The sequence below is a fragment of the Oncorhynchus mykiss genome, chromosome 21 (assembly GCF_057628025.1).
Source record: "Oncorhynchus mykiss isolate SJ-2025 chromosome 21, ASM5762802v1, whole genome shotgun sequence".
Lineage (NCBI taxonomy): Eukaryota > Metazoa > Chordata > Actinopteri > Salmoniformes > Salmonidae > Oncorhynchus > Oncorhynchus mykiss.
The window spans coordinates 22,123,090-22,149,754 of record NC_143042.1 but is presented as its reverse complement, the minus strand read 5'-3'; the positions used below and the strand labels follow the sequence as shown (position 1 = coordinate 22,149,754).

Genomic DNA, 26,665 nt, shown 5'->3' with positions numbered 1-26,665 from the left:
TGACAGCCGGTATAGTATTTTAAGGGACCCTGCTTAAAACAACTGTCTTTACAAAACAGCCTTAAAGATTCTGGGTGAGACTCCACGTCGTTGCATCCAGCCTGCGAGGAGTCAGGTTCATGTACTGTAACCGGCACATGGAAACAGACAGCAACAAAAAGACAGCGTGATCCTGGCAGAACAAAGATGGCTGCTTGTCTGCCTTGCCTTGGAGGAGCTATCGTCTGTGTCAGGGAGAGCCTTTTAATGTTTTCGGAGATGCCACTCATCTCCTCGGCAACAGCCAGGTACACACACACTTTAAAAAGGTTTACATAAAATAGGTGTCAGAATCAAATGGCACTTTAAGACGAGAACGCGAGGAAGGGGGGAAACCTAGGTAACCTGATGGTTGGTTGCTGGGGAGGTATGAAACACAATATCATGCAGCGGGCGCGTTTAGTCATCTTTTGTTGTGTTGCGGGTAGGAAACTTGTCAAGATCAGCATTTAATAGCTCTTCAGTGTCTCTTTTATGTGTGTTCACCTGGAGAGCTAGCCTAGAGGTTGGCTGGCACGTTGTGTTAGCTCTGTAGTTCAAATGTAATATTAGCGTGGGAGTGTTCGGGGGCGGGGGGGGGGTGTCGGGGGCGTGTGTGGGGGCCTGTGCGTGCATGTTGATGCATGTAAATGTATGTGCTTCGAAATAGTTTTGAGGCGCGTGTATTTTCAAGGTTTGGCAGGAATGAGAATAACTAACTTCACACACAGATTTGTTCTTTTAGATTAGTCTTACAGTGATATGTATACATTTGCGGGCATGGTACAGTACTCTACAGTGCAATCAATGCAGAAATATTTGATTCATTCACATCACATACCTTTTAATACTCCATTTTGTTTACTATTATTGATTATTGATTTGCTCTCCCATCTGTGATCTCTCACACACACACACACACACACACACACACACACACACACACCCGAGAAGAGTTAGTCACCGTTTGATTATCATCTCCAATTAAACATCCTTCAACCCGTCAGCCCATGTATATTCATACCCACCATCCTAACCACCAGCATGCCCCGACCGCCAACCCCTCAGAGCAGGGTCTCCCTAAATCGATGCACCTTGCCGTCTACACAGACAATTTATCTGCCTCCTCACTTAACTCTTCCCCTCTCCCCCTCCGACGCCATGTCCCCCTCTTCCCCCTTACCCAGCAGGCAGTAGCGTCAGAGAGAGACATGGCAAGCGGAGAGAGAGAGAGAGAGAGGGGGAGAGAGAGAGAGAGACGTTAACCTGACCGCGAGTGTCTCTAACCGTTGCTTAATTAAACCCACAAGGCAGTAAGAAGTCCCCGGATAGGCCCCCTTAGCGCTACTCTGCCAGACGTCTGGCTGGGTGTGACAAGACCTTTAAAACTGAGGGCATTACATTAGTTATGCATATGCCGCTGTCTGGTCTGGTGTGGGTCTGCAATGTGTGTTTGTGTTACTCTGCGCCATGCTAGACAGCCAGGGAGGATGGAGGCCCCGGCCTAGCTAGCATGAAGGGTCTGGGTCGACGAAGCTGTGATAGGACACATGGACAATTAGGCACACCATACTGTGTGCTTGAAGGTATATTAGCAGGCTCTTAGAACTCTCAGTGTATAACTTCAGTATATTGTGTGTATATTTGTCTTAGTGGTCAGTGAGGATACAAAATGGACAACATAATATGATACTCCATAGGAATAACTATCCCAAAGTGTATAACAGCCACTTCTCATAAACTAGGAACCTTTGCTTTGTTTTTGTCTAGAAAACCCTGCTATACTGCTATACTGTATTAGTGTGGCCTCTCTGTCCCTGAATCCCTGCATCTGTCAATCTCCCCAGCTCTCCCTCTTTCTTTCTGCCTTCCTGTGCTATTGGACCCATCACATTGGTTATTCCCCTCTCAAAACAAAAATCAATATGCCTGTAAAGTGACCCATAAATTATGTGGTGGCTCCAGAAATGTTTGTTCAGAGCTGTCTTTGTGAAGGCGTCCGGCCTCTCTTCCCTCGCTCACCTCTCTGTTTGTACTGCTCTGAGTCTGACTGGGCCCGGCTCATTAGGGGATATTCTGGTGACGATGACGGATAACCTGTCTCTCTCTCTCTCGCTCTCTCTCTCTCTCTCTCTCTCTCTCTCTCTCTCTCCCTCCTTCTCTTTTTATTCCTTGTTGTCTCTCACTCCCTCTCTCACTCTTTCTGCATCTCTCGCTGTCAATCTCTCTCCGTCACACCATCTCTCTCTTTCTCTCTCTCTCTCTTTCTGTCTCTATGTCTCTCTCTCTCTCTCTCTCTCTCTCTCTCTCTCTCTCTGTCTCTCTGTCTCTCTCGCTCTCTCTCTCTCTCTCTCTCTCTCTTACACTCTTTCTCTATTTCCCTCTTTCTTATTAATGCATAATAGCAGAGCTTGCCATTTGAATATTTCAACTGCAGGCCATAATCTGTTTGTAATCGCCTTGCTAACTGGCCAGTAGGAGAAGAAGAGGAAGACAAAAAAGGGATCATTTGAGGAAAAAAAATGGTCGGAGGAATATCGAGAGGCCTTCTGCAGCTAATTCACAACCTCTCCCCTCCAACAGGAGAGAGAGAAAAAACACAGGCTGCTTGTCTGTCGATGAGAGGGAAACTTAATAAAGATTTTTTGTATTTTTTTGTATTTGGTAATGAAGGATCTTCAGGGATAGTGGGCCAGCCCACTTGGTGCTTTTGAAGTAGCTGTAATTTATGACACACGCCATACATCAAGTGCATAAGATAGCATTATGAGCATTGAAATGAAAAGGGTATTTGCAGCATTAGTTCCCTCTTCCTGCGAGGGACGTGATTAAATGATTAATGAAATGCCCCTTTGCATGCGCATTCTGAAACAGCAATTAGACACGGGCTGGAGAAACCCACCAGTCCAGCCTCTCCCCCTCCTTTTAATGCTATCTCATTCCTGATTCATAATGGAACATATCTGAGCATTAGACCTGAAATGGTTACAAAAGCATAAAACAGGAATGAAATTGGAATGGTTTTAAATGTGCCCGGCCATAATTGAAAGGTACTGGGCTATTGTGATTACAAATGTCCCATTCCATGCTTTGATTGGCATACTAAGGCAGGCTGGCGACTACGTTTGTATTGTTTAGCATTTTGCTGTTAAACAGTAAATAGGAAAAGACTATAAATATAATATATGGTGAAACGTGTGTGTGTGCATGTATGTGTGTGTGTATGTGTATGTGTGTGTGTGGTGTGCGTGTGTGTGTCAGAGAGAGCGATTTAAGCTCCCACTAATGCACTGGAGGCAGTGCTGTAAATGATCATTGAAGGGTCTGCAAGCTAACCTATAATTACAGGAAAGAATGTGGCAGCTCTGGCATTTCATAACCATGTCTTCTCAAAGCCCGCTTTGTGAGTTTGTCACCAATGATAATTCAGATAGAGGCTCATTACCGAACATCACAACACTTTAAAAAACCTTTTTCGCCTTTGTAGCGTGGTGCAGGGAATAAAGGTCTATTTTAATGGCGAGGTTCTTTTGTGTCCTGCAGACAAAATCCAATCAAGACGAACCGTCATCAACTGTTATGGCTGTCTGCTTTAAAAAAAATTCTAATGAAGGAGATACAGTCTGCCGCTGAATAAATGCTGAATAAATGCCCACTTTGGAAGGGGAGCATTTTTAAAATGTTCTCAACGTTAAATTGCCTTTATTGTTTTCTGTAAATGAATTGGATACAAACCCATTGTGCCAGACCAGCATCTTTTATCCTCCATAGAGTAGTGCTCTGGGTAGTCACTGACTCCCATCCACACTACAGAGGGCCTATTGTCATATTGGAGATGCTTTCACTGTTTTATATCAGAACCACATGCACCAGTATTACATATCATTTCAGAATGATGTTGACAACAACAACATCATAATAATAATAATTTATGATAATACATCATTTAATAAATGATCATAATAAATAATCACATTTTTGCATTTTAATAATTTAAATTACAATGCCTGATTTTATGAATTTGTATGCATATAACATCATTAACGACTTCCCTCCCTCCCTCCCTCCCTCCCTCCCTCCCTCCCTCCCTCCCTCCCTCCCTCCCTCCCTCCCTCCCTCCCTCCCTCTCTCCCTCCCTCTCTCCCTCCCTGTCTCTCTCTCTCTCCCTGTCTCTCTCCCTGTCTCCAGGCACCTTAACAATGAGCATGCTCTAGACGACAGGAGCACGGCCCAGTGTCGAGTCCAGATGCAGGTGGTACAGCAGCTAGAGATACAGGCACGGCTCTTTTAGCATTATTACATTGCCATTGATTTCTAATTCATTTCTACGTGCCTGTTTGTGTGGCCGGCTAGGACAAAATGCAGCCCACTAAGAGGTGGACACAAGCACACCTACCAGAAGCTTATATAGCGAGACCTAAACAAAGGAATCCTTGGGCCCGCACCAAACCCATTGTGACTGTTTTAATTGAATTAAGGATGTGCTTATTTTCTCTCCTTTCCAATTAATAACGGAGTGCATCTCTCCCCTTTCCCTGCATGTTAATTAAATGCACTTTGCACCTGACGAAATCTCCTGAAGAAGGGAACTATTTTTAGTAGGTGGAGCGTGACCTTATTAGCGTGTCACTCTGTCGAGATAATGAGTCCGGTGATTGAACGACATTATTACTCAGCATCCACAGCATTCCCACATTGCACTGGATTTACACCACAGCTGTCTATTTTCTGTACTGCATTTACACTGTGGTGCTGACAGTCAGGCCTGAACTCTTCGAGTTCTAAGTTCCCACACACTCTCGCCCTCTCTCTCTCTCTCTCTCTCTCTCTCACACACTAAGCTGGCTTGATGCTGATCTGAATGCTGCCCAAGCGTTCCACTCCGACAAAACATCCAGTTTTTATGTTGTTGGGGTTTTGGAGGGTCTTAGAACAACAAAAAAATAATTATTATTATTTATATGTAAAAGAAAACTAAAAAGTATTGGGTTTTTTTCTTTTCTTTTTTTGTTGTTGCTGACACCCAAAGCCGCCGAACCTCGTGTTTACAGTGTGACCAATTACCAGTCGGCGTGTGCTCTTTTACGTCCTTCCTCGCCTCCTTTTTTCCCTTCACTCCATCCCTGAGAGCCGTCACTGGTAATGAGGCCCAGTTCAGTCTAGTCCAGTGTTGCTGGATGCTGCTGCCGCTGTCTTCGTGTTGTAGCTAGCGCAGGAGGAGTGTAGTTCAGTCTGTTCACACTGCCTGGTCCCTGTCACTCCCAGTGAGTTAGATTGATGATAGCAGATTGCAGGGCCACTAACTGGACCTCCAAGGGAACAGGGGGGAGCATGGAGGCGGGCCTGGCTGGCACTCTGTTTGAAGGACCCCTTCACCTCTTGGCAGCTGTTGGCTAGGGTCCATCTCTCTAACCGTGTCCACATGACTTTGAGGAGGCACTCAAGACCCTCTAATTTAGAGCCTGAATAGCTTTTTTGCTGTCAAAGCATCCGTGACCTAAATTCTGCTATTGACAAAAAGATGAAGCGCTATTTGTTTTCCCTGACCTCTTCCTCTAACTTCCCCTTGCCCGACACCACCACCACCAGCAGCAGAAATGTTTTGTCTCTCTCTTCTCTTCTCCTCTTCCTCTCCTCCGCTGGTTTGGTTTAAGTCTGTGTCTTCAAGGCAGACTTAGCTAGGAGCCCCAGACTGGGCATATGCAGGATTCATTACAAGAGAGACAAGCTCGATAACAAGATGTATTACTGTTGCAGTCTGGGGAAAATCGCTCGTTTCTAAAACTGTTTTATTTTCTCTCCCTCTCTCCGCTAACAGCTTTCTAAAGAACGTGAGCGTCTTCAGGCGATGATGGCCCACTTGCACATGCGGCCCTCGGAGCCCAAGCCATCTCCAAAACCTGTGAGTGCATATTGCTCTATATACAGTAAACAGGGTTTGGCTGAATGAGCCCCAGCAGATGAAATGAAACAGTTTAACCGTCAGCAGTTAAAATGGATGGAGGGATGATAGAGGGATGATAGTGGGATGATAGAGGGATGATAGTGGGATGGAAAGGCAATACCAGGTTACACATCTCCCATCAGATACATCTCAGTCTATGACAGAGAGGACAATAGAGCCGGGCGTGTATTAAATCACAGGCTCGAGTCCTTTGCCAAAACGCTGGGCCATTTCATTGTGATAGATATAATGGTCAAAACAACCTGTTAGCACCACAGTCCAAAGCAGCACTTAAAGTCGAGTGAGAGAAATGAGAAGATGTTTCATTTGGACAACAAACATCTCAACTGATAGCTGTACTGTTAAAGATGATGAGCAATGAAATAGCCCAGTAATAAGTATGCAATAAAATGGGCTTATAATGGATATAAAATCCTACAAATATGGGTAAAAATTGCCTAAAATCTATTTGACACTATTTCACTTTAATATATATTTGCTTTGAATATGGATACACTCACAATGCAAATATATTTAAATTATACACCCAATTTTAAATATTGCATTTGCAAAAACAATGCATCATTTTTGTTAGTATTGTTGGCCTAATTTTTAAAGCAGTTTAAAAAAATTGCCAGTAGAAACATTGTCAGTATGTTGTTGCTGCTTAGTAAAGTGTCTCATTTCAATGGGATAATATTCCTGCTCATCACCTCTCATCATATAAAGTAGAATCACAAGATAGAATAATTATCCTGCAAACCCGTCAGGAATCGTCTGCTTTCCTCCAATTTATTATTCAATCACTTTTTCCCCCCATTTTTTTTTTATCTTCAAAACTCCAGCAGCTTGGTTACATCTAGCCTAATAAAGAATGTTCAGGACTGTAATCCAAGACTGCATATGAATGAATAATGTTAATGAAGTACTGCATTACATAAACCGCACATGGAAGAACTGCTAATTGCATTTGATGATGCGTAATTCATACAGAGATCCTTAAATGAACAAACTCTCTCCAGCTTCAGTTTTAAGGCTCCCCCTTTTGGAGAACTAGAGAGGAGCGTAGTTATACTGTAGATTTTGGCATGTGAGAATGGCTACATGTGTATAATACGTGTTATATGTGAAAAAATGCATAGTTCCACCGCAATAGGAGATGGGTAATAGATATCATCATAGCATGGGTTTACAGCCCGAACATGGTTGGGGTTGAAACAGCCCACATATTTGATAAATATTAATAGTGTGAATGTATTGCCGGCTGCTGAAATGAGTCTTGTTGGTTCATCACTGCAACCCTTAACAGCTATCAGTAGCCCAACACAAGGTGTTCCTCGCGCTGGGCGCACTGTCTATTATATGACCCCATTTACTCTCTGAATGGCACTTCATTAAATGTTACCTTTTGGCCATGCCATGGATGGATGAAAATCAAAGTTACCAAGGCTGCAGGTCCCTGAATAATGAGGTTTTTTTTTCTCTCTCTCTCTCTCTCTCTCTCCCAGACCCAACCTTGAATATATATATTCAGATGAGCAGAGAGGTGGCAAAGTGCTCATCCCTGCCTCTCATTCACTCTTCCTCTCAGTTAGGGCTTTAATAAATTCCATTTTGCAAATACTAGGATTGTATGCCTGCAAACATGTTACGCTTGTTGCCGTACCTGGTGGGGGGAGCGGAGGGGGGAAAAAAAGAGGGAATCTTAACACTATAAATATACATGTGATTACACACACACACACACACACACTTGATAGGATTTATTATGGAGTGCATTTTTGCTATGTTTGACAGCGTATCCAAACCCTTTGTGGGTCCCTGTGTTGAACATGTAACACATAATGACTGTTCACAGTGTTGCTGGGGCTGTGTGGTGTGTGTGTGCGTGTGTGTGCGTATGTGTGTGTGTGTGTCTGATGCTGTGAATGAATGGGGGATTAAGTAGGAACACACTTTAAAGACCTGGTTGGTTTGGTGCCTTGACCTGTTATGAATTATATGGAGATTTCTGTATTATACACATCCAACACACTCTTTTGTAAGCTGTTGTAGGGGGGGGGGGGGGGGGGGGGTGGCAATATACATTTTCCTTTTCAATTGTCATGCTAGTTTACTGGCTGTACTGTGTTCCACAGTGACAGTTGCTGTAGTCTAGTCTACCTTCCTCCCAAAAGTAGTAAAGCCTTTCTGTCTCAGACAAGGATGGTTATGACTTGTCCATCATCATTATTATTCCATAATTCAATTACTTAATTAGCACGTGAACATTTGAATTCATTATCAGCTGATGTGCATGTTTTTGAAACTTACACTCGTCAGTCTTAGATTCATTCCTCCTTCCACTCTGCGGTAGAGTAAACTTGTACTAAGGCCACAGCTAGCCTATGCAGTAACTCTGCAGTCCTATGGAAAGTTCTTCTCTCTTCTGACTAGTTTGAGTTGATCTAATACATAACAATAAATATCACTTAGCAGAGGCTTCTATCCAAAGTGACTTGCAGCCATATATTTTTTTAACGGGTGGTCCCGGGAATCAAACCCACCATCCTGCCGTCGCAAGCACCATGCTCTACCAACTGAGATACAGAAGTACTGATGTCAGTATGACAGGCCATACTGTTAACTAGCTGCCAGTCATCTCAGCCCAGACAGTCCCTCCCAGTATCAGCTCATTAGCTTTAAGTGGTGCTATAATGATCAGCTGAAAACCATAGATGCACAATAGTCTTTCCAATCTGATCTCATTGCATTTATCAACACACGCTGTCGCAAATTATTGTTGAGGCCTCTCGCTCTCTCTCTCTCTCTCTCTCTCTTACAACCCTGCTCCCCTTTCAAAGTGATCTCTGTACACTTTAATTCACAACGCTCACAAGCATTCCACTCGCCCCATTCGCAATTAAGCCAATTTGGTTTGAATATGTAATGATGTCATTTCCATTCCACCTAAATTAGCACAGAGACGCAAAGGTCAGTGTGGAACTTTCCACTCGGTTGGTTGGAACCCCTACAATCACATCACATGAGCCCAAGTAAAAAAAGGAAATACAAAAAGAGGGAGAAAAGCTATGTGGATTAGTGATGGGTTTCAGTTAGCGTTAGCGGCGAGGTAAAGTGACACTCTCTGGTCGGGTTTCAAAGAGGAAAGAAGCCGCGGCCACCAGGCGCATCGCTTTTGTTTTGTATCCAGGAAAGGTCAGGGTTGCCTGTGCTGTGGCCCGGCCAGCTGTAGCCATCTGTAGCCAGGTGGTGGAGGTGGCTGTCTCTGGCTCTCTCCCTACCACAGTTTAGTACACACTACATAGTGAGTTGTCTCTATGTGGGCTAGAGATGGTGGTTGGGATAACACGGAGGGCTGATCATGAGATCATCTTTTAACAGCGTGTTCGAATAAGAATTCTTATGATACAATTGTATCCTTTAATTTGTGGAGATTGGCTGCTTCCTCTAACGCAGCTTATTAGTGGAACCACAGCTGTAGAACTGTAGAGCGAATCCACTCTCATTTGTCAGAGAGCCCCTTCTGATGTAAAACCGTCTTTCTTTCTCCCTCCTGCCTCTACTTCCTTCTTCTCGCCCTCAATCATATTTCTCTCGTCTTTCTCTCCCTCGCTCTCTTTCCCATGTTCTCTCTTCCTCCCCCCCCTTTCTCTCTCTCCCACTCCACCCTGTCTCACCCTCCTTCACTCCCTCTCCTTCCTTTCCTCGCTCCCTCACCCCTTTCCTCCTTACTCAGCTGAACTTGGTATCGAGCGTCACCATGTCGAAGAACCTGCTGTCGGTGTCCCCTCCGAACGTACCTCAGACCCCCACCACGCCCAGCGCCCCCGTGACACCCATGTCCCAGGTGCCCCAGGTGCCCTCCCTGCTCAGCGCCGCCAACGTCCCCAGCATGGGCGCCATGCGCAGACGTCACTCCGACAAGTACTCCATGCAACTGTCTTCAGGTAAGAACCTCTACACTAAGCCCAGTCACCTAGAGTTATGATCATTAATAAAGTTGGGTTCATTGAGTTTAATTGAATACTGTGTTGGACATTCAATGCATTGTCACTATTGGTTGTTGTTGTACAACGGCACAGTGTTTATTCCAATATGGAATGTTATATTTAAAAGCAAAAAAAAAAGCCTCTGTATAATCAATCTATATGTAAATACACCAGAACTTTTCCTGAACGTAATTATTACATGAATGTTAATTAAGTTTGAACGTAAGATGTTCTATGTATTAAGCTCTTTGCATCTGTCTTTGATGTTTATATTTACTCTCTGCTATTTAGTATCAAATATGCATGAATTATTCATGTTCATACAAAATATCTACATTGATCTAATTTCATATGGATGAATTAGTGTTTAAGATTTCTCATGAGAGAGATTAATAAAAATTATATTTTGTTAGACATGGAAAATGCTGATTTGATATGTGCTGCCCTCCCCTCCCTCTTCTCTTCTCTTTCTCTCCCGCTTTTCATTTGATGAAACCCTGCACTAATTCCAATACCTTGAAGAATAAAATTTACCAATTATTTCAGGTGGTGACACAGTATTTATTTTTCCAGAGATTGCCCCAAACTATGAGTTTTATAAGAATGCCGATGTCAGACCGCCATTTACTTATGCAACCCTCATAAGGCAGGTGAGTGGGAGAAAAAATAAATTAACTTTGCCTGATTAGATGTAAATTAATTGCTGCTTGAATCGCAGGCAGCTCTGAGAGTGTGTGTCATGCCGCCTAGTTAGTAAACCATTATTTGATGTCGTCTCATTTCAGGGTATCATGGAGTCAGGCGACATGCAGTTAACGCTTAATGAAATCTACAGCTGGTTCACGCGCACATTCGCTTACTTCAGACGCAACGCAGCTACTTGGAAGGTACCTACCCTAAACCTACTCTTACAGCCTTAGAGTACACTACTTCCTCATTCAGAGACACCTCTTTGTGCCATACCTGCAGTAAGAAAAGCTTGGAGGAACATTTATTTACTTGACACCAACAGATTAGTATCCCACTCCCCTCTCTTTAACCTGACCTCTTGAATAGAGTGAATTTTTCCAACCTCTTTCTCTCGGATGACAAGTGAAAGAATAATTCTGCCTCTGATATCGTTTTCTAATTTGGTGCAGTGGGGAGGAGTGGGGCCTGGCACGCTAATTACAATACAGCCACTCAATCATCAGCACCTTTTGTTACCATGCACCGTATTACTTCTCTTCCTGTCCCTCCCCTCACTCTATATCTATCTCGCTCTCTTCTTTCTCTATCTTTCTCTCTCCTCTCTCTCTTCCTCTCTCTCCCTCTCCATCCCTCCTCCTACACACACCCAGCCTCTCTTGCATATCATTGGTTAATTAGTCTGAAAGATGGCTGTTTGCCTAGGGAGGCTTGGGCTGTGGCAGGGGGTTTTGTGTTTAGTGTCTGGCCCGTGTGCTCCTATACACACACCATAGCTCATAGTGGCGGGCTGGTGGCCGCGTGTCCGACTGAGGGGTTATGGCCGTTCAGCCGGAACTAAAGGAGACCCAAAGTGAGAATTAGCCTGTCAGGGAGAGAACACACTTCATTTACCAGGACAAAAGGACTCATTTGTATCTCTGTCCTATACAACTATCATTGCCTGCCTCTCTAACACAGTTAAAAATGTCTTCTTGATGCATCTGTTTTTGGGGGAAGTGTGTGTGTATGTTGCTGATAAGTATATTCCCTCCCTCTACCCCAACACTACACGTATCTGTGTTTTATTCTCACCCACCTTAAGCATAATTCGTTAGCCAGTAAGAGCCAGTGGCCATTGTGGATACTCAGGAGGAGGAGAGGATGGGGGGGGGGGGGGGGGGGGGGGATCAGGATACATCCACCTCTCATCAGCATGCAAAGCATTTCAGAGAACTAGATTTAGCAAAGTGAATTAATTTGGATTTGGGATGCAAATGATGTCGGCGTGTGATTACTGATCCACAAGGGTGTGCTGCAAAAGACTCCGGACTCTTCCGGATTGTCACACAGTCCTGTGTGTTTTTTTTAAACTTGTTTAGTCAATTGTTTTATCACTAACTGGTCTCTCTCTCTCTCTCTCTCTCTCTGACACACACACACATTAGATTTTTTGGGTGGCCCGGTCATGATATAGAGAAGTGGGCACAATGGGCATTAGAAATATCTCAGTCCCTCTCTCTTTCACAATAACCTAGGTGATATATTTACATTTTGAGCTCCCACATTTCTTTTGTAAGGCGTTAGAGAGATGATCTGTGACGGGCTTGTCATTTGATTAACTGAGAGAACTTCTTTTTTTTTTAAGAAAAATAAATGAAAGGTGATTTAATATCTGAGCTTGGTCTCATCAGCTCTGAGACTGGAGGATCCAGCCTCCACTCTGCTCCTCACTCCCCAGCAGCTTATTAGATCTAACTGTAAAGCATGCATAATAAAACTGCTCATTTTCTCATTAATATTAAAATGATCATATTCAAAGCCATGGGCATTAAGATCAATCAAATCCTGGGATTTTCAGGTCAGATGCGAAGATCTGCTTCTGGGCTGTTTTTTTTCCCCTTTTCTTTAGAGAACCTCTTTTCTTAAAGGGAAAAAACTGTATACCTCGTTGGGAGAGTAATGCTTGTGAAAGCGGACAATATTAAAGCAAAGGTTATTATTTGTAGGCTTTCTGACGCATGTTTTAATATTGATTTATCTGGAATGTCGGGGAAGAATATTGTATTTCTTTTGTTGATTTTCTTTTTTGTATATATTTCATGTTTGCACATGCATGCAGTAATGCATGCATGTGTTAATGCATACATGTGTTAATGCATGCACATCTCAGGTCATTTTGATAGCAACACTTTGCTTTAAGGGTATGTGACAATATTACAACAAAAAGGTGTCCAGATCTGATCATTCGTTTGACTCCTATCTTAACAGCATGCACAGACTATTTCAATATAGTAGACATCCTCGTCAGCCTACCCCAAAACCACCTCACACCCACAAGTCGTACCTTCTCACACCAACCCCCCCTCCTCCTCTTATCCCCCACACCTCATATTGTCACCGGGGTTAGTGGTTAGCCACCGGATGGGAAGGGCCTCAAATCTGTGATACTGTCATCATCTTGAGATACTGCCATTAAGACCAGAGCAGAGGGTTGAGGGCTGCTGCTGCTGCTGCTGCTGCTACTGACATCACCATTATCACCACAGCATTACCACTTCTGTCACCAAAAGCCATTCGCTATGCTGATTACCTCCTCTCAGCCTACTTACTCTGATTGATATGTACTGTGTGTGACTTGTAAGTGCATTCGTACTCGTACTCGCTTTTACTAATTAAATCAATGGTGCGTGAATGTTAAGAATTTCAACAAAAAAAAAAATCTATTTCCCTTCGCTTCTTTCCTTCCTTTCTTAGGTGGATAGTAAAAAAAGAAATCAAATGGACTCTTTCCATAACCTTTCCCTCCTTGTTTCCATCTGTAGAACGCCGTTCGCCACAACCTCAGTCTGCACAAGTGCTTTGTGCGCGTGGAGAACGTGAAGGGGGCCGTGTGGACGGTGGATGAGATGGAGTACCAGAAACGCAGGTCTCAGAAGATAACAGGGTACGTTAGAGCAGAGCTGTCACTCTAACTCCCCACCTAGTCCTAGGGCCTGTACCGTATTACCACTAATAATCAGCCATTTTTAAATATCCCTGTAATACAGGTCTCAGAAGATAACAGGGTACGTTAGAGCAGAGCTGTCACTCTAACTCCCCACCTAGTCCTAGGGCCTGTACCGTACTACCACTAATAATCAGACATTTTTAAACAGCACTGTAGTACAGTACACGGTGTCTGTTCCAAGGCCTGCCGTTCATTCTAAAGTGATTTAATGTCACAGCTATTAGGAGAAATAGGTATTTTACCATGATGTTAGATACTTATTTGTTTATGTTGGAATATGCCATTTTGTAAAAATAAGAATGTTTATTTCAAACTGTTTTGTGTATTTGTGTTTCCTGGTGTAGAAGCCCGACGCTTGTGAAGAACCTTCCCTCCAGCCTGGGCTATGGAGCTGCTTTAAACGCCAGCTTACAGGTAAACACACAGTATTAACCTGCGATTGCTCTGTCAGATCCTGTGCGCTAGACAACATGTGACTGATTCCCCTCCATTGTATCGTGGGTACTATAGCCTACAGCTGTCTATGTGTGTGGTTTCTGTGTGGTTAAATGGAAGTAGTTCTTAAGACCTCAGCCGACTGTATTGTATGTTCATTAGTCAGCAAGGGAAGATGCAGGAGAAAGTGGCTAAAGTTGAGTGGAGGGTCTCACTCTCCTCCCTCTCTCCTCCCTCCTCTCTCTCCCTACATCTCTTTCCTCCTCTTTCCTCTGGTTGAGATCAGTGAGAATGGAGGCCACCCTGTGGTTAGAGCAGGCACCAGCTCTTTCTTTCTCTCCAGCTTGAATACAGGCTCAGATTGATAGCAGCCGCAGCAAATGCCAAGGCATTTGCATGAATATTTATCCAAGCCGTCATAAATGATTTGGCTTCATACTGTCGGGCCAGCCAGCAAGGTGCTCATAGCCAAAACGTACCATTTTAATCGCAAATGTAACTTTAATGCGCAGGAGGCAAAAGTGTCAGGAGTTCTATCTTATTATGGAGGTAACGTTTTTTTGTCTGTTTAATGGTCATCGAAAGCCAACGTGGTGATATCAGTGAAATCCAAAATATTTCATTATGTGGAGTTATATTGAGTCGAATAAACCATCAGCGAAAACTGTTCAGTGATGGTTGCAAACGATCCAATCATTAGTCATTTACAGCCTATAGAAAGCATCCGGTAATTGTCGTAAAGGAAAACTCCACCCAAAAACTCTCTTTTGGTATTTGTTTCATTAGTTCATTGTTGATATTGTCCCAAAAATGTTTTGCATGTCAGCAAGTCAAGTTTTCAAGATATACAACTTTCAAAATACAGCTCCCCATAGAGCTCCCCTGTTTAGCATGATAGCTTGTTAACAGTCTTTACTAGTATTATCTGTATTTTGAAAGTGATATACCTACCTATAAATTTGATTGCTGACATGCAAAACATTTTGGGACAATATCAACAATGGACTATTGAAACAAATACGAAAAGATAGTTTGTGTGAGGTTTATCTCAATGATGGCCTATGATCTGAATACCTTTTTGTCTCTTAACTTCCATCACTTTCTCCCTCTCTCTCTCTCTCTCTCTCTCTCTCTCTCTCTCTCTCTCTTCCTTTTTCTCCCTTCGCTCACTCCCTCCCTCTCTCTCTATCAACCACCCCCCTTTTCTCTCCCACTCTTTTCCTTCCTCTCCCCTTCGTCTCCCTGTCTCTTCCTCCCTCCCTCTCTCCCAGGCGGCGCTGGCTGAGACCTCCCTGCCTCTGCTGGGGAACCCTGGTCTGATGAACAGCAGTTCGTCTGGCTTGATGGGAGGCAGTCCTCATGGTCTAATGGGCGGGAGCCCCCCTGGTATGCTGGGCGGTAGCCCCCATGGATTGATGGGTGGTAGCCCACATGGATTCATGGGCGGGAGCCCCCATGGGTTGATGGGTGGCAGCCCCCCAGGAATGATGGGTAGCAGCCCCCCAAGCCTGCTCCAGTCCGACTTGAACGGATCGCTGGATCACCTGGACACCAACGGCCACAGCAGCCCTGGAGGATACTCCCCACAGGCACACATGTAAGTAGCACTCAGTGGCTTCTCGTTGGTGGGGATGCACGCACACACACACACATTAACGCATGCACACACACACCTACCTCAGTGTGTTCACTGTAACACAGAGAGAGAGTTGGTGACAGACCTCCCCCTCTGTTCCATGTACCAGATGATACAGTGGCAACAGGGGATCCCCACTCTCCCCATAGCTGTCTTTTGTTAGCATCATAGTTTGTTAAAAGTCTTTACTAGATTATAACATAGTGGGAGGTTTTTGGGGACTAATTTGATTTTAGTGCTAAATTAACAGAGTATTTTGGCGGTTCAAAGAAATCTTCATTTCAACGACACATTATGCCACACCTGAGGTGAGCTTTACATACATGGCTGTCAGTTGTAACAGTTATAACCTATAAAAAGACGATGATTACACATTCGGTTTGAATTACTCCAATGTCTGCATTGTAGGGGTTTAGAAGTCATATTTTATTCAAGACCGTCCATATTAATATTTAGCAGCTAACTGTATCATTAATTACTTAAAAATCTTTGCCTTCTCTATCTTTTTTAATGGAGCCCAGAGAGAGAAAGAGGGCCATTAAAAATGTATGTCATGTGGATTTCAGGAATGTGTATGTTACAAATGTGCTCTCCCTCCTAACCAGTGATGTCACACGTGTCACTGTAGTCCATGTTTACCTAGCCAAAGATAGGAAATGGAACACCAAGGGCGTTGTATGTGAAGCTACTACTTCCTCCATCTCCCACACACTTCCACCCCCCCCCCATTTGAAATCAATGATGCAAGCCCAGCCACAGTAGCTAACTTGCTAGCCATCTCTGGAGTAGCACCGGGAATTAAGCCAGTTCCGTATCGAAGAAGGGGACTGACTGTTCTGAGAGGAACTGGCCTAACCCATACATTAATTTGTTTGGATGTGTTTATTCCTTTCGGAAATGGGCCAGATTGGGGGGGGGGTTAAGTGGGGCATATCTGCAGTGCCAGACAGAATCCCTGTGTATCCACTCCCCCAGGCTGTTTAACTTTTAATAACGGACAGAACAGGAGACTCTCTCTCTCCGACGGCCTCGCCTCAGTGTGAGGGGGTGCTGTGGAGGCTGCCTCCACTACCGCTCTCCGCCTTTACACGGCCACAACATCCTCAAAATGGAAGAAATGTGTTTTTATGAGTGGGTTCTCTGGGATGCACTTAATAATGAAGGGAGAGTAACACTAACTAAAGAGTACATGGCGTACCAGCCGGTCCTCAGGAGAGAGCGGGGAAACTTCACAAACCAAGTGAATCGAACAATTAGACAAACCTTTTTCCCCCACTTCTGGAGGTTAATGCTATCAGCCAAACAGCGACTCAGATAGCTCCAGGCATGTTACCATTTATGTGTGTGTGTGTCCCCTCAAGGGTATGCTTAAGAGGAAGAAAGGACTAAAAAAGACAGGAACTAGATGTGCTAGCTAGAATTACAGTACAGTTGGATGCTGCTTAAGGACTTCAGTAAAAACAGTTTCACTTAGAATAAAAGAGATTTAGATTTTCAAAAATGTACGCATATTGACCACAGTATCACATTGTAAAATTAGTGAAAAAATTTACCCACAATCCTTTGTTTTTTTTATGCTGCATTGTTATGTAAGGCCATTAAGTTGTTGTATGTACTTTATATCACTCCACACTCCTTGATAACCGTAAATGATCCATGTTCAGATGCTATCATGTGTGTCACTCTGTCCTCTGATCGTCCCCCGCCCCTCGTTAACATACGACACATAGCTAATGATGTTATTTGCATCCCTGCCATGCCTCATGCAGAGCGTGATTACCAGTGATCATAATCTGCCAGTGATGGTGATGAGTCTCTGTCCAAGATGCACTTATGAACCACACACACACACACACAACACACACACATGAACTTCACGCACACACACATAGCTGGTATTTATCAGACACAGAGCCTAGGCATTTAGTCCAGACTTCATAATGCCAGCTAGCCATTAACGAATAAATGACTCATCCAATGGTTCTCTAATACAGTGTAAAGCCACAACGAGGACTAATCATTTTTCTTTTTTTCATTCTCCAACCACACAAGCATGTTAGTGGTTTATAATGAATACAAATGAAAGCTATGAGCTATGCCTGTGATGATGAGGAGAAAGGGTTGTGCTGCTGGGTGTCTAATGGCTGTATCACATCCGGCCGTGATTGGGAGTCCCATAGCGCGGCGCACAATTGGCCCAGCGTCGTCCGGGCTTGGCCAGGGTAGGCCGTCATTGTAAATAAGAATTTGTTCTTAATTGACTTGCCTAGTTAAATAAAGCTTACATTTAAAAAAATATATATATATTTAAAAAATGGCTGTGCTACTGACCACCATCTGGTCCTGCCTCATTTGTCTCCCGTTAAGATGAATATCGTCAATGTAGCATGTTTGTTGTAACATGTTAAATACAAATGATTTATTACAAAGCTTGAGGGAGATCACCAAGGATTTCAATATACTTCAGAAAGTATTCACACCCCTTGACTTTTTCCACATTTTGTTGTGGTACCAGGAGGGATTAAAATGGATTTCATTGTCATTTCTTGTCAACGATCTACACAAAATACTCTGTAATGTCAAAGTGGAAGAAGATTTTGCCTGTGCTTAGTTTTATTCCGTTTCTTTTTATCCTTAAACACTCCCTAGTCCTTGCCGATGACAAGCATACCCATAACATGATGCAGCCACCACAATGCTTGAATATGAAGAGCGGTACTCAGTGATGTGTTGTGTTGGATTTTCCCCAAACATAACGCTTTGTATTCAGGACATAAAGTTAATTCCTTTGCCACATTTTTGTTTTACTTTAGTGCCTTATTGCAAACAGGATGCATGTTTTGGAATATTGTTATTCTGTACAGGCTTTCTTCTTTTCTCTCAGTCATTTAGGTTAGTATTGTGGAGTAATTAAAAAGTTGTTGATCCATCCTCAGTTTTCTCATGTCACAGGCATTAAACTCTGTAACTGTTTTAAAGTCACCATTGGCCTCATGGTGAAATCCCTGAGCGGTTTCGTTCCTCTCCGACAACTAAGTTAGGAAGGACGCCTGTATCTTTGTAATGACTGGGTGTAGTTACACCATCCAAAGTTGAATGAATAAATTCACCATGTTCAAAGGGACATTCAATGTCTGCTTTTTTTATACCCATCTACCAATAGGTGGCCTTCTTTACGAGGCATTGGAAAACCTCCCTGGTCTTTGTGGTTGAATCTGTGTTTGAAATTCACTGCTCGACTGAGGGACCTTACAGATAATTGAATATGTGGGGTACAAAGATGAACTAGTCATTCAAAAAGCATGTTAAACACTATTATTGCACACAGAGTGAGTCCATGCAACTTATTGTGTGACTTGATAAACACATTTTTACTCCTGAACTTATTTTGGCTTACCATAAGAAAGGTGTTGACTCAAGACATTTCAGCTTTTTATTCTTTATTTTTAAAATTGTTATTCTAAAAACATTATTCCACTTTGAAATGATGGGGTGTTGTATGTAGGCCAATTTTAAATTCAGGCTGTAACACAACAAAATGTGGAAAAAGTTAAGGGGTGTGAATACTTTCTGATGGCACTGTATAGTTTTTTTTGTAAAAACATGAATTGGGAGAGATATCAAATACTTAATATCAAAACATATGTCTATTGATTAGAGTGGTAGCTCTGAATATGAATATTGTTCATTGTTTTTTATTTACGACAACAAATTAAATTCAATAAATGTGTTACCAGATAACTAGAAAGAGTGAATAGAAATGAATCCCAGATAATCGTTTCATCCCCCTCTTCTCACCTGGAGGGGAGAGTTCTGTTTATTCTGGTTTCTCCTCTTGAGTGTGTGGGTTGAGAAGGAAACAGAAATATTCATCACGCCGCCTAGCATCCTCGAAAGGCAAAGCATCTCCTTCTAGCTACCACATCTGAATATGAATTTATTTTGCTATAAATATTAAAGTAATCTGTACCTTTTAAAATTATTTTCAAATTCAAAGTTCCTCCTGCCATTGATGAAGGCAACCCAGGAGATGGCTGCCAGACACATTCTAATACTTGATAAGGATTTTTCTTGCTCTCTCTCTCTCTCTCTCTCTCTCTCTCTCTCTCTCTCTCTCTCTCTCTCTCTCTCTCTCTCTCTCTCCCTCCCTCTCTCTCTCTCTCTCTCTCTCTCTCTCTCTCTCTCACTCACTCTCTCTCTCTCCCCCCTCTTAGTCCACAGGGATTCCCTGATGCATCTGACGTGTCAAAAATAATTAGGTTTTGTCAGATTTATCATCGCGCCACAAACCCTTTCCCTGAGTAGGGCCCCGGATCATGTTAAGCCTTGTTTGTGTGTGACAGCGTTATTATTCTTGTTAGTAGCCCAGCACTTCCGCCCATCCTCTCTCTGTTGTACTGGAGGGGAAACGTCCCCACTTCCCCACTCGGTCCGGTGTTTCAGTGTTTTCACACTGCCTTTATTGACAGTGGCTAAAGATATTCATTCATTTAGAGTTAAAAACATGTATCATGTATGTCCGACTGAACTGCCGGGCTGAAGCTGATTAATGGCGGAGACTAGCTGCAGGTTTTTCCCTCTGGAGGAGCGACACGCACGCCCCTGCATATTAACGACGCATTGCACTTTCTATTAACCAGATAAAAAAAAAGCTTGACTCCCCTTGCTCCAGGGGACTAGAGGGGATGATAAATTCTCCATTATTTAGTATGCAGTGTGTTTTATATATATATATTTTAAGTCAACCAGGTGTCATCAGTAAACTCTTGATGGCCAACCATGTCTGGGTGTAAGCCATTTTCAAATTTTTGTCATAAAAATGTTGATGCAATTGCTTACAGTGGAAGTGATGTTTCATGTTGAACTATCGTTTCACAAATACCATGGTTGTTGTTACACGGTGTTCAGCAATGTAATGCCAGCTTTGATATGTTTATGATAATTCAGGCTGATTTCAATTATTGCATTCAAAATGTTTTATGTTTTCTCTGAAAAAGACATACTGTAGGTTTATTATGTGGAATATCTTTGGGGGACCCGGGTACGATCCCGGGCTGTATCACAACCGGCCGCGATCGAGAGTCCCATAGGTCGGCGCGCAATTAACCCAGCGTCGTCCGGGTTAGGGGAGGGTTAGGCCGTCATTGTAAATAAGAATTTGTTCTTACCTGACTTGCCTAGTTAAATAAAGGTTAAATAAAATACAAATAAATATTGAAGATACATTCTGTAGAAGAGGGAGGCTTATTTGAGTGATTTATTAGTCGTTTTTTTCTGGTTCCTTCCCCTGTTAATTGTGCTGAGGGGCTTCTCCCTCACAATCTTTCTAATTACCTTTAACAAATAGCAGCATGATAAAATATGTGACCAGGGTGAAGAGTTGATACCCTAGAGCCTTGTACGCAAACAACTCAGATATTCATAAGAGGATCTCTTTGACTTCACTGCCGCTGTAGACCCCTGTCTGCAGCTCACTGATGACCAACCACCGGACAGGCAGAGAGACAGGTTTAGTTCATAGCTGTGTGCTCAAACACCTTGGTAGTGCATGGGTGAAATCCAGGCTTGTGGCACTCATTTTAATTTGAACCCAGCCTAACTTCTCACTTCAATCATAGTTTTTGTGTTTAATTGTATGGGAGTTCACACATTCACCACTGTATAGCAGTGGCTTCTACCTGGGTGAACTATGGGACTAAGGCACGTTGGTGGAACTGTATCACTGTATCAATTTCCTACTCGGTTATCATATGTCTTTATGTATACAATTATAGACAACATATTTCATAAATTCCTTTCCAGGCCAGCGATCCACGTCAAGGAGGAGCCGTTGAACATGGACGACGATGACTGTCCGATGTCACTGGTGACGACAGCCAACCACAGCCCAGAGCTAGACGACGACCGGGAGCTGGAGGAGGGAAACCTATCAGATGACCTGGAGTGACTACTGGAGTCCCTCCCACTACTACAGGCCCCTCCCTCCACCTCCGTCACACTGTCCTCCTACCTGTTTCCTCACAGGCTGTCCTCCTAGAACCTGCTAGAATCAGAACCACTCCTCACCCAGAACCAAACAGAACCAACAGAACAGACCACAGCTGACTCTCCTCCCTCCCGACCCGCGGACTGGAGTATTTATTGAGCATGCATCCGGAAGACGAGGCCCAAAGGAACTCTTTGTTGCAGCCCTATGGGATCCCTGACTGAACATGACAGGCATGAGATGTCTGGTTTTTAAAACGACTTTCAGACCTGTTTCATTAAGATGGCTTGGCCACTACATACACACAGACACACACAGAGGCTCATGGACGGAAAACGACAAAAACACGAGTCTGGGAACCCGTTCTGTAGAAAGCTAACGGCCTCATATACTGCCAAAAAAAAGATGTTTAATTTTGTGAATATCAAAAAACCCTCACAGTAGTTGTTGATGTTAGAAACAATTGCTGGTTCAATTCAAACGTTGTTGCTCTGTCCATCATTTGCACAGGAGTAGTATCAGAAATTAGTGTCACTGTTGTATGTTGCAAAAATTCTAAAAAACGGTTGTTGTTTTTTTCTTCTTTTTGCGTTCTACTTTTTGTATTCTGATTTCTGGCACCACCGACTGTAAATGCCATTTCCTATTTCCCAACAGTAACAGAAGCACGGTATCAAGACTGTTGCAGCTGTCAAAAAAGTAGGCTTCCAGTCTGAACCTGTTTGTGATGAAAAGTAATTAACGTGACATTAAGTTTGAATAACGTAACTGTTTGTGTAAGCACCAACCAACACGGGGGAAAAAATGCATTTCTGCATATTCTTCTGCTGTTCTCCTTTACCTCCTTGTTCTAAAGCTTTGTCTACCTGCAAACAGTCACAGGCAACAGCTAGAAACCAAAGCCAACACTATCAATGGCCAATAGCTTAGACAGAAGCCACCAGACTCTTTGGTCAGCCTTCTGTGACTTTAACTAGTATAAAGAGAAGCTTTCCGCGAACTACCTTCTAAATAACCTCTGGGATCGTTTCATTTAGCCCTGTACAAAGATGATTCAAGAAAAAAAAAAACAAGATTTTGATGTGTAATTTGATAACTTGTAGTGTCCACTTGGAGTTTAGGGCGAGAGAGGAGAGGAGATGTGACATGTGACTACAGGCGATGTGATAGGGACTGGTAGAGAGCAGCTCTACTGTAAAAGTGGATCATGACCAAAATGAACATTTGTGTGTTCAATGGAAGTGCAGAAAATTGTGTTGTTGTGAAAGATTCTTTTTTGATTTTTGATTTCTTTTGTTTTTGTCTTTCCGTCACCCATCATGTCATAGTTTTCTCTAATCTAGTGAATATGTCATGTTTAGTGGGACTGTCAAATATGTCATGTCTTATTTCCGTGCGGTTTCTTTAGAGCCGCGTTTAAAACCGAAACTGGAAACATAGTAACCAAACATTTAAAATATCTAGTAAAGCCAAATAAGTCATAATTTCAAGTTGATATGAAATGATGTGGCTTGGTTATCACATAAAAGCAAATAATATAGCCATTGTAGAAGAGGGATATCAAAGGTGAAAAGAAACATTTTCTAGGTGATATTTGCTTTATTCTATAGTTTAAATACTTCATTGTCTAATCCATAGCTTCTTAACTATATAGATACAGTCAGTGTGGTAGCACAGGAGAAGCTATCTTTAACTGCACTGCATTCTGTATAGGGTAGGCAACTTGTATATCACATTTGGGATTCTAGTGGCGGGAACAGAAGTTAGTGATTGTCAAAAAATATATTTCATTTCTCTCAGCTAAATGTCATCTAGAAAAGTGGATGTTGTTGCTTTAATGGTCATTTCCGTTTTCAGTCAAACCAAAGTTACACAAAATTCTGCCTCTGGTTATGGGATAGACACTCTAGAAATGACACACACAAACCCTTTCAAAGGCACACACACACACGCACACGCACACACACACACGCGCGCGCAGTCCTGTGTGTTTGGTCTGCCAGCTTTCCTGGTCCTTGTTATGGTAACCTTCAGATGCAGAAAAACAGATACTGTCAAATAACTGACTGAGTTGTATTGTATTTTAACTATCAGTGTGTGTCTGCTTTGTGCGTATGTATGGAAACATACTGTGCATATATGTTGTTTTCAAGTGTTGTGCCAAGCCCAAAAAGTTGGCTTCTAGAGCTTAGCGCACTACTACGTACATAACCAAACACACATGCATAACCCAAACACACGTTACACACACAGTCATGCCAGTTCCACTTCAAGAGGGTGCTGGGCCCAGGAACAAAGGCTTCTCCCTTATGTACTTTGACGGAGTCAGCAAAAAATGACTTGGAAGACGACGTTCATAATAATCTTATCACACCAAATATAAAGGACACGGCGTCTTTCAACAACAACAAAAAAAAAGGATTCTCCCACTTAACCCCAAAAACGAAGGCTTTCTATAAAAATAAAAAAGGTTCTACCTCTGCACAACCAATTCTGAACAATTAAATGGCAGATTGCACGTCGAGTTATTAGAGAGCCACAAGAGCTGTTACACTTTACTCAACGGACACGGCTCGACGGACAGTTTACATTCCTGACGTCAGACACGGAAGAAGATTAGTATTGTCATAGGTTGTCCTCAAACATTTGTAGAATGATAATGTAAAAATACCTTTAAGGGAATATTGTGTTTTAAAATGCATGTCTAAAATAATTTGGTGGACTGGAAAACAATCATTAACAAATAAAAGATACTGTAAGACATACAAATGATCAGGAGGATGACCTAAATGTAAGTACAATGCATAAGAATGCGTACCTCAACTATACTGTTTGGGAAGGAAAAACTGTCAGCCACAGAATGCATATTACCTGTAGATTTTGCATGGGTTTTGTAAAAATAACAATGTCTGAAATAGTTGCTTGCACATAATACCAGAAAGATCCCAGAACTGCAATCTGCTCCTCCACTAGATTTTAGGATTGTCTGGATATTCTGGGATGATTTTGTCTGTATTTTGATAACTGTGCATACTATGTAAAAATGTTGGTGGACCCATAAAATTTACCAGACTTTTTTCTAAGCGAAGAAAAAGAAAAAAAAAATCGGTGTTTCTTTTCTGAATTTCATGATTTTTTTTTTACTGTTCTCTCATTGCTCGCTAAGAATAGCAAACCTGCTTCTTCTGCATCTGCTTTGCGTAGCTGTAAGGCTTAACCTAATGTGTGTATTTATTGCTTGTACCTCTGTGCATACTTTATGAAGCATTATGTCTGGCAGTTGAGTCATGTATACTTTCTACTACTATCATTCTCTAATAATTGGGAATATGATCCCCCTATGTATACAGTAAATTGGGACTGTAGCAAACACATATGTTTATGTAATTAGTGAATACCTTTTATGTTTTTTTTGTTTTTGTTGTATTCCTTTATGATCGAGGTGAACTCATTTTTGATACCTTCATTACCGTGTACTGTGTCCATGCGTTAAAGATTCTCTGACACTAGAAGGTCATGGTTGAGAATTGTAACAGTCGTTATTATTTTCTGTATTCATGGCTTTTCACTGCTGACTAAAATAAAGGACCAAAACTAGGATTTGAAAAGCAACTGTCTACCTCCAACTTCAGGGAGTTCTTACTTTTTTTGTACACATATACATTTTATATTCTACAAAGGCGCAACCATGAAAGATCGAGCTGGCATTACTCTTTTAACGTTTCAGGACTCTGCTACTTCTGAGAATGACAAGGGGGGAAAAAAACAATTCCATTTTAATGTGTGTGTTACAAGGCTTTGTTCCAGATTCTAGCACCGAGAGTCTTGTTTAGAGGACTGGGACATGTGGATCCATAGGCAGAGCCCTCTGGAGCCCACCCCCTGGACCAGTAATGGCTCAGGGGCCACGTGTTCAAGCCACCCTTTGATCAAGTACAACCATGGCCCAGTACACTATTAGGCCTGTAGTTACTGGAGAGTTTATCATAAGCCTTGACTGGGGGTAGTTTATCCAGGGAATAGCATACGGTAGGGATCAACAGAGACTCAGAAGAGAAAGGGCATATAACATGCTTTTTATAAATGGCTGTTTATGGTTATATTCCAATGTTGCTGTTCCTTCTCATTTTTCAAACCAATTCTCGATGGAGATGTGTTGACTGATGCTATAGAATAAAGAACAGTATGGATGACAAACAGTGGATAGCTCAACTCATCCCAGCTAGGTTACACCTTGTCGGTCATGGAGCGCTCTTACTGACACGCTCATTGAGATTCACACTGAGTCCACCATGACCAATATGTCCCCATTAGCTCCTCTGTATTCTAAGGGCTCGTTCACGTTCCAAAGAGTGGCCAGGGACATTCTATCTGGGATGCTTTGAATCATGTCCGCTGGTCATTTAATGACAACTCCAACCCCGTATGTTATTTTCTCTATGTGATGTCCCATGAGAAGTCAATTGGAGAACACACACACAGTCCCCCCCCCCCCCCCCCCCATGACAGCCTGAGCCGCAACCATGCCTGCTGTTATCTCCCTCAACGGCGTTCCAGAGCATTACCTCGCGAGGCACACTCGTCTCTCGTGCTATTTATGCACTTGGAAGTGTCTGCGAATTCAAGTGAGGAGTTGCAACAAGGACGGGGCCTGTGTACTACACAACATCAGAGAGAGCTCCCGCATTAAAGTGTAAGGCAACGTTACAGACCCCTCTTTCAAAGACCATGAAATAATAATGTGTTGTGGTTAGAGAGGTATCCGTGAGTCACACTGGCTGCTTTTCATAAAGTGGAGTTATTTACAGTGCGATGAATAAAAGAACGAGGTAGTGGTGCAAACCTTTTCCACATGAACGCTGGGAAGAGAAGTCCCTTTTTATATCCAGAGGAAAAGGAGAGAATTCTCTCTTAAATAGGTCAGAGTTCATTTCTAAACTCCTTTAGAAGGAGCGGTGCACTGGGTGAATGTAGCAAC

At 42.7% G+C, this 26,665-nt stretch overlaps 1 protein-coding gene across 27 annotated transcripts in view; it reads left to right on the top strand.

Annotated features, from left to right (window-relative positions):
* Window positions 1-25,299, top strand: part of foxp2 (forkhead box P2) — a 114,634-nt gene extending 89,335 nt beyond the window's left edge. For 15 of the 27 annotated variants that reach the window (XM_090214268.1, XM_036957641.2, XM_036957639.2 and 12 more), the window contains 9 exons: window positions 4,207-4,294; window positions 5,837-5,920; window positions 9,702-9,912; window positions 10,501-10,604; window positions 10,740-10,841; window positions 13,446-13,567; window positions 13,975-14,044; window positions 15,337-15,662; window positions 21,504-25,299. In XM_090214268.1, the coding sequence (XP_090070394.1) occupies window positions 4,207-4,294; window positions 5,837-5,920; window positions 9,702-9,912; window positions 10,501-10,604; window positions 10,740-10,841; window positions 13,446-13,567; window positions 13,975-14,044; window positions 15,337-15,662; window positions 21,504-21,648 (1,252 nt within the window). In that variant the 3' untranslated portion in view covers window positions 21,649-25,299. The remainder of the gene's footprint in view (window positions 1-4,206; window positions 4,295-5,836; window positions 5,921-9,701; window positions 9,913-10,500; window positions 10,605-10,739; window positions 10,842-13,445; window positions 13,568-13,974; window positions 14,045-15,336; window positions 15,663-21,503) is intronic. The other 12 variants (XM_036957644.2, XM_090214277.1, XM_036957652.2 and 9 more) reach the window with 1 other exon arrangement.
* Window positions 25,300-26,665: the final 1,366 nt, after the last annotated feature.